Genomic DNA, 14,209 nt, shown 5'->3' with positions numbered 1-14,209 from the left:
AGCACACAAAGACCACCGCTGTGTTCAGGGAGGCTTATTAATGATATATATATATATATATATATATATATATATATATATAGTATTGTGTTTGATAGATTGTAACGACCATTTTCCTAACAAATACTATGTTGTTGGGACCCCATGAGAAAAAGTTATGTTTTTGATCTAAGGGTTAAGTTTAGAACTAAGGTGTGTATTAAGTTTACTTTAGGTTAGTGTTATCCATGTACTGGTAATAGTTAGGTTTAGGGGCACTCTGTAGAAATAGATGAAAAATGAATGGAAGTCCATGCAAAGTCCCTGTTGTTCGTGTGCGCGCATGCGCGCGTGTGTGTACATCTCACCTCGACTGTAAGTGTTCCAGTTGAACCTGCAGATTCTCGGTCTGCTCTACCTGCTCATCCAGAGACCTCTGCAGCTTCCTTGTCTGGTTATGAGATTCATCCAGCTGGATACACACACACACATGCATACAGTGAGCTGTGATGGTTTTCAGTATATTCATCACATAAAAGAAAATGTTGCGACATGCCTACTTTTATAAGCAATAAATCAATTAATCGCATGATAAATTAAAACAAGCTCAATAATATCCATAATTTGCTTTGGTCTCATCTAGCCGTTTTTTGAAGGACAGTTTTGTTTACAGAGACTTCATAATTTTTTTATTTGTTGTTTCTGTTGTTTTATTTTGGATATTTAAAATGTCTTCCTGTTCCAGAGTTAAGTGTTCTCTACAATTTACAGTTTATTGACCTCTGAGAATGTGTTCTTGCATTATTATGTCATTACCATTATGACATAATAATGTCATAACTGACATTGAAAATGAAACTATTTTCAAGTAAAATGAATTTATTGCAATGAGAATTCACTGTTCAGTAAAACTTGTTATTGTGATTGATTTACTCCTTATTGCAACAGGCCTACATCCAGATGAGCCTGACTGAGACCTGCTGGGTGGCAGCCAGAGGTGCGGATACTAAACATTGACTGGAAGGGGTGAATATTTATGTCATTTACATAAGTATTTCATGTTACATATTGCTTTAGTTGTCATTGCTTTGTGGAAATTAGTTATCACTTTGATATTAAACATTTTGTAATTTTTTTTGTCAAAAAAAAAAAAAGCCAGTATGTTATTATGTTGATCAATTATGATCAACATAATAAAAAATAATAAACACAATAACAGGGTAAAACATCCAAGGGGGTGAATATTTTTATAGACAATCTGCCAGATTGAGATGCATCACACTCTAACATACCAAGCTACTTGTGCTGCTGTTGAATCAGTTTTGAAAAAGCTATTTAAAGCAACATATCTACTCATTTCTACTCTTCTACTCATTTAATACACAAAGTCTAGGAAATATTATGAATATTTGACACCTAGGCCCTAAGAGATTAACACATATGTGTTCGTACCTCGTCTTCAGCCTGGCCTAGTTCTTTCTTCAGCTCCTCCACCCTCAGACGGAGCTTCTTGACCTCGGCGTCATGGCTCTCCACCCTACGGTTGGCATGGGCCAGCTCCGCAGTGCGCTCCTGGAACTGCTTCTTGAGCTTTCCATGAACATGACGAAGATCAGCCAACTCCTGCAAACGCAGCACACAGCAATGAGATCATGACACTTCTGATTATCTGCTCAACCGTCTGAGGCCTGAAGAACACACACAACTTCTTTAATAGGTTCAAGGTTAAGTTACAGAAAAAATAGGAGATTGAACTTGACCAATTCCATTGTCTCTATTGTAATTACATAATTAAATACCAGGTTTTAGCATTTATTTTAAGCTAAATGTAGTACTTTTTTTTTAGCTCTTTTTAGGGGTTAAATGTGAAAATTAGCATTATGACACACAAAACTATTCTAAAATCTAACCCCCCCACACCCCCCCCGCAAAAAAAACCCAAGAGTTACACCTTAATTTCTATATTTGCATATGAAAAGAAGCAGAACCCATTTAATCCCAGCCAGTTTGTAACAATAATGTTCAACTTTTGTGGACATTAATAGCAATAATTAAGTGGAATAAAACTGTAAAAAAAAATCTAAATATAAGGCAAAATTATTAAAATGCCATTTTAATAATTTTCATTGTTCTGTCCTTTCAAGCCCACATGGTTATATTGAAACATCCATCAGAAATAAATGCAGCAGAATAATAAAACCACATCCAGGAAATCACCAGAAGGCGTGTGTGTAGATGGTTCTTCTGTTTCTGTTGAAACAAGAAGGACTTCTCATTTTCAGCTCGCCTGCAGTTGACCTCTGCTCGTGAGAATGAAAGTCAAACTTTTTCTTTCAGTGTGTTTACAGCACAGATATACAGTTGGAGCTTTCTCCTTGGCATTTCTCTGCAGGGCAACAAACATCATCTAGCCTCTGCTGCCAACAGACACATTAATGGGTCTCAGCGGAACTTGTGGATTGCATACATTTGGTCTTTCAGGATGGAACTGGGAAGTTGTGGTCATGGTCGGGTTGAAGCCACACCCAACTATAGATCTGCACTGGTATTGACAATGGAAAATCTGTGTTTGAAGATAATGGACTCATTAATTATGCAGTATTTTCAACTGGACTTTCATGCTTGATGCTGTTGATTTATTTTGGCACTTCACTGCTTCGCACCTAATGGCTCCCCCTACAGAGCTTCCAAGAAGCTTCTGTCAACTTGCTCTGCAGTATAAAGGCAAAAGGCCCTGGATCAGTGGGAACTAGAAAACAGATGAGAGCTGCAGGGTCAGTCACACTAATTGGCACGACCAGTGAAAAGGCAGGAAACTCCCTGATATTAATCTGAATTTTATTGCACAAGAATAATCTCATGATGAAAATTCCAGAAACATAACGCATGCATGGTGCAGCTGCTGAGCTGAGGATTGTACGCACAACAGCTCACTAAACACCCTGTAGTTTAATGCAATGATGAAGAAGAGCAACGAGTTCCTCCATATTTTTGCTACAGAACTGTTCCTTACAGAGATGTGCTCTTGGTTGCACCAGCTCCAGTCACATAGCCAGTTCTCCACCTTTCCTTGTTCTCTTCCACTCTCAGGTCCACCCTCATAAGTTTAAATCGATCTGAATAAACCACCGAATGTGCTGTCAACTCAGTGCATCATTCAGCCACACTGGGAACTCCCACTGTAGGTGGATCAGATCTGTAGGTTCAAATCATCATCTTTATTTGCCCTCCAAGATGATGGAGGGCAACTAGTCTTGTATTACTCTTGTAATAATGTTGTTTATGTCCTTAATCCAAGTCAACTCACCAATGTACCAGATGCACATTCAAACACAAAGAAAGGTTTGACATTAAGATGAAAGATCTTGTTTATCCAAAACAGTCTGTGTGGTCAAGGAATGATGAGCAGAACTGAGGGAAGGTAAGAAAATCCACCAATATGATAAGACCCTTATAACAATAATAGTAATAACATCCCTACAATAACATAAAATCAAACAGCCACAGATCCTGAAAGTTACTTTTTACCTGAAATGTTGCTAAATATGGCAAGAAAGTGGCTAAGTTGGCAACAGTGGGTGACTATTCTTAACTGCAAACATGCAGACATGACCTGTTGGTGCCAGTCAGTCAGTCAAACCTCTCTTACAGCAGAGCAGAAGAGGACAGCGGTTGACTTTTAAACCTTTGTTGAGGTAGATAAGATGGGCTTCACATGTAGGTGTCAGTCGAACATTTAAGTTGTTTTTCATACAAGGAAATGCATGACGTTTCAGTGGCGGGAGTTGGATGACATTGAAATCCAGCAGTTAAGGCTTTGTAAGCGTATTCATGTCTGCCCCTCCAGCAGGGAGACATGACAGCTTGTTTTCTAAACCAGGAAATTTAGCCGCTGCTGCAAAACAATCTGAACTGAAAGATCCACAACGTAGTTTTTTGGACACATTTGCACAAATGTGAATAACTGCAGATGCCATAATAACTCAACTACTACGTATGATCACAGTTTGGAATGGCAATGCTTGTTTCAACAAAGAGCTGGGCAGCACACACCCTGTCTTCCATTTCTTAGATATAGGCTATGCTAAAGTAGTGTCACTGGCTCCTCCAGTGGGTCAGAGAAGGAAGCGCAACAAATCAAATTCAGTTACCTATCCATGTCATTTTAACCTTAAGTCAGTGAATGTATGACAACCTGGACCTGTAATGCCTCTGAACCACCACCGGAGGGAGTGGCAAAGCTGAACCACTTGTTTGTCATGGGCGTTGTCTGACCATTGCCTTCTAGCATATACCAAGCAAAGCAGCAAAAACTAATCGTAAATTTACTAATTTACTTTTAATTTACGTTTTTTACTTTACAACTGTAAATTCTGTGGAAACAATTTTTGATTGCTTACAGGTTTGTGGTACCCACTTTGTTTCTCTCAAACAACTCGCTCTGGATGGCCTTTAAGTCTGTGTCAAGTGCCGAGGCGGCCTGCCGACGTTTCTTGGCCAGCTGCTCCTCCAGGTCTTCCACCTGAGCCCGCAGCTTTTTGTTGTCCCTCTCCAGGGCCAGTTTCTCCGTCTCCAAGCGCTCTCTGCGGCCCCACTCTGCAGCGTTTTCCACCTGCAGTCTCTCCATCTGATGAAGACATACAGTCAGTATTAGATACGTCCTGATACCACACATCCAGCGTTGCACAGATACACAGAACATGGCAGATGCTCAGCTGAAAAACACAGAACAAAGGACAGAAATGCAAGGGACTAAAGCTGAAGCTGGATGTGGAAGTCATTAGACACTGGCTTGAGTGAAACTAATGACACCTAAGCAGTCAGCCTAACTGGCTTCCATCTGGTCTTTGGTGAATTATTCTCAAACTAACAACAAACAAACAAAATTGGCTCAGTATGGCTATGCCTGTCACAATAACAATAAATTAATTAATCGCACGGTAAAATAAAATGAGCTCGATAAGAAAATGAGGGTGATAATATTGCTTGTCGGTTTTCATCGTATCTCTCTCCCTACAAAAGAGACTGAATGTCAAAAAGTATCATTCACGTGCCTCGAGTGACTGACAGTCCATTTTCATTGAAGTGTTTAAATACAAAAGGCCAATGCAAAATAATGCGTACTAAGAGTTGCAAACATTCGTGTATTACATTACACAGTAGAATGTTATTACCCAGCAAAATTTGTTATCATGACAGGTCTAAGTACGACTCATTGGATTGGTTGTCAGTTGTTATAACAACCACATCATTTTCAACTGAAAGACCAGCTGATGAGCTGATTGTCAACAGCACGGCCTGGAAGCAAAACGCTGCCAGGAAGTTTTTGCTGCTTCTAGAACTTGATGATTTTTTTGGTGTGCAAGAGCCTACATATAAGACCAAAAATATGTCATAGCTATGGCAGATATAGATTTAAAGTAATCCTTCAGTTTTGCCGACATCTTTCCTTTGACTGCAAGTGCTGTTAACGTTTTGGAGCAGCAGTTAGTGGAAAGGTTTGATTGCTATAAATATTTTTCTATCATTGAGGATGGTGTAAAGCCTTGTAAAAACTGTTTTTACTAAACTGACGATAAAAATAATTATTTTGTTTTTCAAAATGTGTATTTCTTATGCATTGCTTTATTATGTCTTAGTGATAAAATTTATCTGTCTCCCTTCCTATGAAAAGAAAGTTAACTAATACAATAATCTAGTGATAGCTTGGTGGTCATTGTGTATTTTCCATCATGATGAAACACCTGTCACCATTTGATATCAATAAAGTGGAATCCATGGGCTCATGGTCAAGAAATTCCTTAACACACACACACACACACACACACACACACACACACACACACACACACACACACACACACACACACACACACCTGTCCTTACAGTCCTGTTATCTTACCTCAGCTCGAAGCTCAGCCAGTTTCTTATCCATATTGGTCCGAGCTCCCAGTTCATCTTCCAAGTCTTCAGAGATGCGGCCTAGTTCATCCTGATGTATTTCCTTCAGCAGATTCAGCTAAATGGTGTCAAAAGAAAACAGAAGCTATTAAACAAAGCAGAATCATTTCCAATACTAAATGTGTCCTTGTAAAACCGGTTCCAAGGTTTTCACTTGACTTCTTACTAATCCCTTGGTTGGTGTGTGTTACCTCTAGTTCTGCTTCTGTGGTCTACTCTTGCTTGCTAAGCACAGTAGACACACAGGAGAGGATAACCATCACATTATCCTCTCCAAGTCACACCTTTCTTCTCTCCTGCTCAGGTCTGAGAGAAGCCATCTTGAAGAACTGATTAGTGCAACAGTGTCTTCACCGAACCGCTTAATAAAATTAATCATCCAGCTGCAGTTGACCCAGAATGCAGCAGCTGATGTTCTCACTAAAAGCAGGAAGATAGAGCACATTACCCAGTTCTACAGTCCTTCCTCTGGCTCCCTGTATCTCATAGACTTTAGAATACAGTTGGATTATAAATCGTTGTACAGCTTGGCACCACAGTACATTAAGAACCAGAAGACCTAAGTGGTCTTCTGGTTCTGGTCTGCTCTGCATCACCAGAACCTGAATCAAACATGGAAAAGCAGCATTCAGTTTCTATGCACCACAAATCTGGAACAAACTTTCAGAAAATTGTAAAACAGCTGGAATACTGAGTTCTTTTAAATCAAGATTAAAACCAACCTGTTCAGAATTGCTTTTGAACAATAATAAATGAAACACTGACAAACATTTTGATGTGTAGTGATGGCATTTGGCAAAATAGTGTTTCAATTGTTGATTTTTGTGTTTTTATGATGTAAAGCACTGTGGACTGCTGAAATGTGCTATACAAAGGAATTTGATTGATTGGTTGATTAATCTTTGAAACTGCTACTTGAATCTTATCTACTTACTTTTTACTTTTTATCTATTTACGTTTACAGGGCCGGCCCAAGCCTACATGGGACTCTAAGCAAAATTTTTCTTTTGGAGCCATCAAGTTCTGCTAACAATGTGGACTGGCTGTAATCAGCAGTCCGATCATTAGATCATTCACACACCTGCTATAAACTTATTGCATCTCTGGCGGTACTGTTTACATTATTTACATGTATAATATAGGACACATTTATTGGCCAACTGATTTGACCAGTTGATTTCTGGGTGCCAATTTCCTTAATTTTGGGGGATCGTGATTAGCCGATACTTGCATCTGAAGCCCATCTCATCAGACCACCAGGTCAGGTCTACACATTTGCAGTTAACAATATTCATCCCACTGTTGCCAATTCAGTGGCTTTTTTGTTTTATTTTGGGGCATTTCAAAAAAAAAAAAAAAAAAATAAAAATAAAAATCATATCAGCCAAAATCAAAATCAGCAGGTCAGGCTTTTTAAAGATCGGTAACCAGGGATCAGCCAGAAAACTGCAATCGGTGCAGCCCTACACACATATTCATGACATTCTTTGATTAAATGAATTTCTCTTAAGCATAACTCCAATAGCTAAAAAATTTATTTTTACCAGGTGAGTCTTTTTCCCCTGAGAATGTGGACTGGTACCAGTACCGGGTTGATTCTGAGCCTTCAAATGATTTTAACAGAAGTTTCACATAACTTAGAAGTTGATGTAAAAATAATGTTTATTTTAGCCACAAATTGATTATGCTCAGCAGCAAACAACATATCCCCAACTACAGCATAGAGCAGCTCATTGATGCAGCAGCTATGTAGCCTGACGTAAAAACATTTTGCTAGACAATGTCAAATATTGAGAAGTTTTAATTATTGTTATCAAACACGGTGTTTTGAAGCCAAAAATACCTCAGAAATATACAGAGCCAAGTAGGAGAATCAACCCATTTAAAGATAAAACTCAGTTTCACACAAACACAAAGACCCTAGTATAAATGTTTGGCTGTTGAACTGCACCGTTCCAGGTCGCTATCAAGCTAATTTTCTATTGGCAGCTTTACAAACCTTTTGCATTACATTACCAAGGCACATTAAAACAAACCTTTATCTTGGCTTTTTTCTATTCTTCCTCTTTCTTTTCTCCTTCCCAAAACAATGTTTTTGTTTTTGAGACATTGTTTTGCTTAGTTAACTTCTGACCGGAGCTTTGGACGTTTGGATGCTCTGCACGTTGCACGGCAGCTCATATTACCGGCGAAGTGTGCGGTACCTACCATGGCTACCAGGGGGCTCCCAAGAGCAATTTTTTTTTTAATCAAAATAATTTCTACATACATAATCAAATATATATTGTAAAAACAAATCACTTCATCGTGAAATTGTGTGTCTTTGATATTATAATGACATAGAAATTATTATTTAAAAAAAATCCAAAAAAAAATCAGCTCCACTGAGGAGGCCCCTTAGTGGCCCTAAGCGGCTGCTTAGTTTGCTTATGCCTTGGGCTGGCCCTGCCTGTTTATTTGTAGATGATAAATGTTTATTTGACCTCCTTTTTTCTATGTCTACAGTGCCTCCTAGCGGATTTTTCAGTTATATTTCCTTTCTGCTCCAACTCCCTGCCAGAGCCCTTGTTGCCAGATGTTTGCAGCTGGATCTGTCCAGGCCGAGTTAAGGCTCCACACAATAAATGTCTTTAGCCAATCAAAGAACAGGTTGTCAAAAAACACTGAAAATCCAGATGGGACATCACAGTACCACTAAACTGAATCTTTGCTAACAAGATGCTAACTATTTCAGCAAAGTTCTGTTTTAATTATTCAAGCTGTTCTTGTTTTAAGAAGTAGGGACTACATATCAAGTCTAAACAGTTTCATCTACGCCAAAAAGCCCAGTTAGCCAACTGATTGCACAGCAGGTGAATTAAATCTTTCCTTTTTATGTTTGGTTGCCTCCAACCATCATCAGTTTGAATAATAAAGACTTCACACAGGACAGTCCTGCTGAGATGATGGATTAGAAGCTCCAGATGCCCAACAGCAGCAAGACCTTCTCCCTCACTTCTTCACTTTGTCATTTTCAAATTCAAAAATACTTTATTGATCTCAAAAGGACATTACATTTGGTTGTAACTCATATTAATTAAAATTCTTCAAAGAGTTATTAGACAGTGATGGCTGTCAGCAGGAAAGATCTCCTGTAGCGGTCTGTATTAGAGGGAATCTGAAGAAACCTCTGACTGAAGACACTCTGCTTTCCCAAGACAGTTTCATGAAGAAGATGGTCAGGGTTGTCCATAATTTTTTTTAAAGTAAAATCCTTCATCATGTCCAGAGGTTCCACTCTCCGGAGTAGAACCCAAACAGAACCAGCCTTCTTTATCAGACTTTTGAGGCTTTTTAGGTCCCTGGTTCTGATGCTGCTGCCTTGAAAGATCTTAGTTTCCTCAAGAAGTCCAGACTGCTCTGTCCCTACTTGTAGATGCTTCACTGTTGCATCTCCAGTCCAGTTTGTTGTCCAGATAAACACCAGAGCAGAGCAGACCAGAACCAGAATGCCTGAGAGGTCTGGAAAGTTGATACAAAACAGCACATCTTTAATATATTGTGGTGCTAAGTTGTTCAGTGATTTATAAACTATCCATCTTAAACGCTTATCCCTAGTGGGGTTGCGAGGGTTGCTGGTGCCTATCTCCAGCAGTCAATGGACAAGAGGGTAGGTACACCCTGGACAGGTCGCCAGTCCATCATGGGATTTATAAACTAACAACTGTATTTTAAAGTCTATTCTCTGAGCTACAGGGAGCAGGTGAAAGGACTTTAGAATTGGGTGATGTGCTCCATCTTAATGTTTTTAGTGAGAGCGCCAGCAGCAGCGTTCTGGATCAGCTGCAGCTGAAGGATATTTTAGGCAGACCTGTGAAGACAGTGTTGCAGTAATCGATGTGACTAAAGATATACACATTGATTAGTTTTTCTGGATCTTGCTGCAACATTAGTCCTCTAATCCTGGAGAAGAACAGAAATGTTCTTCTGTGAAGGCTTTATCTGCCTTCTCTATCACTTTATTTGTCTCTGAAGGTTCAGGTCAGAGTCCATCACTACTCCCAGGTTTTAGGCCAGACTGCTAGTTTATGGTTGTGATAACTGAAGCTGTGCGTTGACTCTAGATTGTTATTCTTTAGGCTCAAAGATAATGACTTCAGTTTAGTTTGTGTTCAGCTGGAGAAAGTTATGGCACATTCACACACTAATTTGTTCTAAGCATCATCCTGTTTCACAGTTTAAAGGAATCACTGTAATAGTGTGATACTGTCATCAGACAACTAGATCCAGTCCATGAACCAGAGCCTCTGCCAGCAGTCTCACCTGTTTGAGGGCTTCCTGTTTGCTTTTACTAAGGTCCTCGTATTTCAGTTTCCAATGGCTGAGTTCAGTCTCCAGTCTCTCGATGCTCTTACTCAGGGCCAACTTGTCTCTGGGGAAAACAGAAACAAACATTAGCAACACAACATGAAGGGTTATTAGCTGAGTAAAATGTCAACTGCCATCTTTAAAATTTGTTCTCATAATCTGTTTTTCCACATAAAAGAGTCAGTATGGCGCATCCTCCATTAGTCGGATTTTGCAATATTCAGACAAATGCTTATTTGAAACTTCCTTTTTAATGGTTTTGTTTGACAAAGTTTCAGAAACTAAAAATAAATCAATAAATAGGGTGTACACAGGGTGTATGCAAAGATTAAGTCTCAATGGCTGATTTTAGAACCGGCCTAACCTTACTCAACTAAAATCAGATATGACTGGGTTCCTTCTTCCTTTACTACAGTCATATTCAATAAATTAGAAAATACATAATGAAGAGTTCCATATGTGAGATTAAAAGTACCTTTTAAAAATAACAACCTTTAGGCAGGTATGAAACATATACTTTTCATTAAGTTCAGATTTCTGATTTTAAAAAGTGTTTTTTTATTGATATTATGTAATATTCTAATTTTAAATGCCACATTTTCATTGGCTCTTAGCAGAACATCATGATTAAGAGAAATAAAGATATTAAAACATCAGTCTAATTAATTTATATAAACTATACTTAGAGATGAGTTATTGAAATAAATTAACTTTTCAATAATATTCTTATTTACTGAATGAGTCTGTATTTTGTGTCATTTTTAGTATTTAATGAAAAAATCAATCATTCTAAATCACAGTTTTAGTCACTATGACAGTTAAGTTTTTTTTTTATCATTTTCACTGATAATGATAAGGAACTTAAGATGGATTCTCTAAGTGACTGGAGAACTGCTGCTTTACATCACACATTCATATTTTCCATTTGTCACCACAAAACTGAAGATAATCATCATAATAATGATGAAGAAAACAACAGCAGTTAGCTCCCCATAATGTCAGAGGTATCCAATTTAACTTATAACCTGCAATCCAGTGACCTGCAGTGACCCATTCCCCAGTAAGGCTTGCTCCCTCTTACTCTCTCTCTTTCAGCAAGACTTTCTGCGACTCGTCGAGTCTGAGCTGCAGGGCGTTGAGCTTGCTGGAATCTTCCTCCACTGAGCTCATGTCCTCCCACAGCTGTCTGCTCCGTTCCTGCCGGCTCAGACATGATGACGAGCGGGAGCCGGCTGCACTGACACCCCGACTGCTCCAGCTGTCCTGAGCATCAGAACTTGGTGCTCCACAATGCAAGACTGACTCCAGCAGCTCCAAATCCTTACAGAGAGGGAGAGAAATTCACTCCAGGCTAAATGTGAGCTCTGAGCACAAACTCTTAGGATTATCTATCACTGGGAAACAAAGTCACATATTACGTTAAATAACAGAACTCATGAGGAAAGAGCAACTCAACTCAGCACTCTTCAAAAACACATGTGTAACATGCCACATTACAACAGGTGCTTGTTCTATCAGATAAAGCAGATTCAATAAGTAAGATGGATGCTCTTGTTCGTTGATAAATGTGGTCAAGTTTGGCCTTCTTCTTTACCTACTAGAAGCTCATACAATCTTGGTAAAGTACGATAGCTAATTAGAGAGTGACAGATTTTCAGTAATAGCATTAATACAAATACAAATTAGGTCAGAGTCTATAGGAAGAAAAATGAAACATCGTGGGGTCTTAGCTTAGACCATTTCTGCATCTCCACATCATGTCCATCTCCCAGGTAACCAGCTGGTGGCTACAGCAACACACACACATTGCTATCTTCTCAACTGTCAGAAAAGATGGCAGTTGATATTAGAAATGTCCATGTTAAGGACCATACTATCAGAAACACAGCAAACCAGGAGGAAGAAAGGCCTTAAAAATGATTATGAGACAAATTTAAAATGAGAATGGCCAAAACAATGGCTACAAAGATAAATGATTGGAAACCTCAATAGCAGCAGGAAGAATTTAGTTTTCAAAGCAAACTCAGCCCAATTCATATTTTAGTTATTTAGTTATTTGTCAGATGGTTGTGGTGATTTCTTGGATTGTGTTGGAATTAAACAAAATGCTATGAATAGATCTTTAGACCAATCTGAGCTATAGAAATCTGAATTTAAAGGGAAAATATCAGTTTTTTCCCTTGTAAATTGCATTGCGACTATTTTTTATTTTTTTTAAATTGGTGGTGTATAGATAAACTGAATAGAAATTAAATGACTGGTGACGTTGAGGCTAGTAGTCCTCCACCCTGCTGGTTTAGGTTCCAGTACAGACCTTGGTGCCTTTACTTCATCTCTTCCCCAAATCTCTTTTTGCCTTTTTTTTCAGGTAAACAATTCTGGAATCAATATTATGTCTGCATAAATTATAAAGGCAATCTTCCCACCCCTCTGCTAAGTTCACTTCTACATTATCACATTAGCTTAGCTACACAGGCTTAAACAGAAACTTGTTGTTCTACACTGCAGGCACCAGAGGGCCCTAGTGTGAGCCAAACTGTGTTGAACCACATGTGGAAGCACTCTGAGGGACCAATGAAGGGAGGCAGGAAATGAAGCTGAACTGTGTCTGAGCAGCCACACACACACACACACACACACACACACACACACACACACACACACACACACACGTTGTGGGGACTTTCCATTGACTTCCATTCATTTCTACAGCCTAAACCTTACCTTTACCCTTTTCCTAACCCTAACCGTCACATACCTAACCCTAACCAAAACTCAATTCATACCTTAGCCCTAAATCTGACCCCTGACCCAAAAACAGGGTTTCCCCTTGTGGGGAGCAGGCTCCAGTCCCCACAAGGAGCAACTGGTCCGTACAACTTAGTATATGTCAGGAAAATCGTCCCCACAAGGTATTACAAACAAACACGCACACACACACACACACACGTGCACGCAATTATGGTGGACTGGAAGCCCACATGTGAACTCATCTTTTTTTAAACACTGCTCCAACAATCTGATGGTCAGCATGCACAGCCATGTTAAAGTCACTGATTTAAACTCAGAAACTTTTAATATGAAGAATATAACATTCCTCTCTTAGTGTATGTGAGGACACAATACAGCTTATTTTGCACTGACTTCTGTTCATTTTTCATTCATTTCTATGGCCTAGCCCTAAACCCAACCTTTACTAGTACATGGATAACCCTAACCTACACTCAATTAACACAAGGGCTGATCAGATTGCGGTTTTCTGGCCGATCGCTGATTACCAATCTTTAAAAGCCTGACCTGCCAATTCTGATTTTGGCCGATACCAATTTTTTTTGTCTGAAATGTTGCTAAATATAGCAAGAAAGTCGCTGAATTGGCAACAGTGGACTGACTATGGCTAACCGTGATCGTGCAGGACATGACCTGATGTGCTGGTCTGTCAATCAAACCTTTGTCACAGGAAAGTAGAGGACAGTGGTTGATTTTTAGACCTTCGCTGAGGTAGATAAGATCAGAGATGAGATCGACATTATATTCAAGTATTGGTAGATCACCAATCTCTCACAATTAAGGAAATTGGCGCAGATAAATCAATGCAACTCTAAATTACACCTTTGTCCTAAACAAAGGTGTAATTTAACAAAGGTGTAATTTAACCCTAACCCAAAAACAATACTTCTTTTTGCTGGGCCCCGGGACGGGACAGGGATGGGAGGGGCGGGGGGTCTGATCCTCGTGTACTGTGAGGTGTGTCACGACTGATCTGGTCCAGTCGGTATAACGTTGGGACCGCTCCGATCAGCCTGTAAATGTGAAAGGGAATCCCAAGCAGCTGACATTGCGCAACTGAGAGCCTAGTCTTGTGTTTAATGCAGCCAATAGAGCGGCTGCTCACACCGTCATAGCCTTTTCTTTTTGTTAC

At 39.3% G+C, this 14,209-nt stretch overlaps 1 protein-coding gene and 1 long non-coding RNA gene across 2 annotated transcripts in view; one reads left to right on the top strand and one right to left on the bottom strand.

Annotated features, from left to right (window-relative positions):
• Nucleotides 1-107: 107 nt before the first annotated feature.
• ccdc102a (coiled-coil domain containing 102A) overlaps nucleotides 108-14,209 on the bottom strand; it is a 57,698-nt gene continuing 43,596 nt past the window's right edge. The window contains exons 4-9 of the mRNA XM_015016644.1: nucleotides 11,369-11,607; nucleotides 10,243-10,351; nucleotides 5,882-5,998; nucleotides 4,397-4,606; nucleotides 1,432-1,602; nucleotides 108-451 (exon numbers count right to left, since the gene is read on the bottom strand). Of these exons, the coding sequence (XP_014872130.1) occupies nucleotides 344-451; nucleotides 1,432-1,602; nucleotides 4,397-4,606; nucleotides 5,882-5,998; nucleotides 10,243-10,351; nucleotides 11,369-11,607 (954 nt within the window). The 3' untranslated portion in view covers nucleotides 108-343. The remainder of the gene's footprint in view (nucleotides 452-1,431; nucleotides 1,603-4,396; nucleotides 4,607-5,881; nucleotides 5,999-10,242; nucleotides 10,352-11,368; nucleotides 11,608-14,209) is intronic.
• LOC106935918 (uncharacterized) overlaps nucleotides 10,160-14,209 on the top strand; it is a 13,440-nt gene continuing 9,390 nt past the window's right edge. Inside the window, exon 1 of the long non-coding RNA XR_001422006.1 lies at nucleotides 10,160-10,171. This is a non-coding gene — a long non-coding RNA (uncharacterized LOC106935918). The remainder of the gene's footprint in view (nucleotides 10,172-14,209) is intronic.

The sequence above is a fragment of the Poecilia latipinna genome, unplaced genomic scaffold (assembly GCF_001443285.1).
Source record: "Poecilia latipinna isolate Pla-1442-1.1 unplaced genomic scaffold, P_latipinna-1.0 Scaffold2044, whole genome shotgun sequence".
NCBI classification, from domain to species: domain Eukaryota; kingdom Metazoa; phylum Chordata; class Actinopteri; order Cyprinodontiformes; family Poeciliidae; genus Poecilia; species Poecilia latipinna.
Note: the sequence above shows the minus strand (reverse complement) of the source record. Positions and strands in the feature narration are given on the sequence as shown.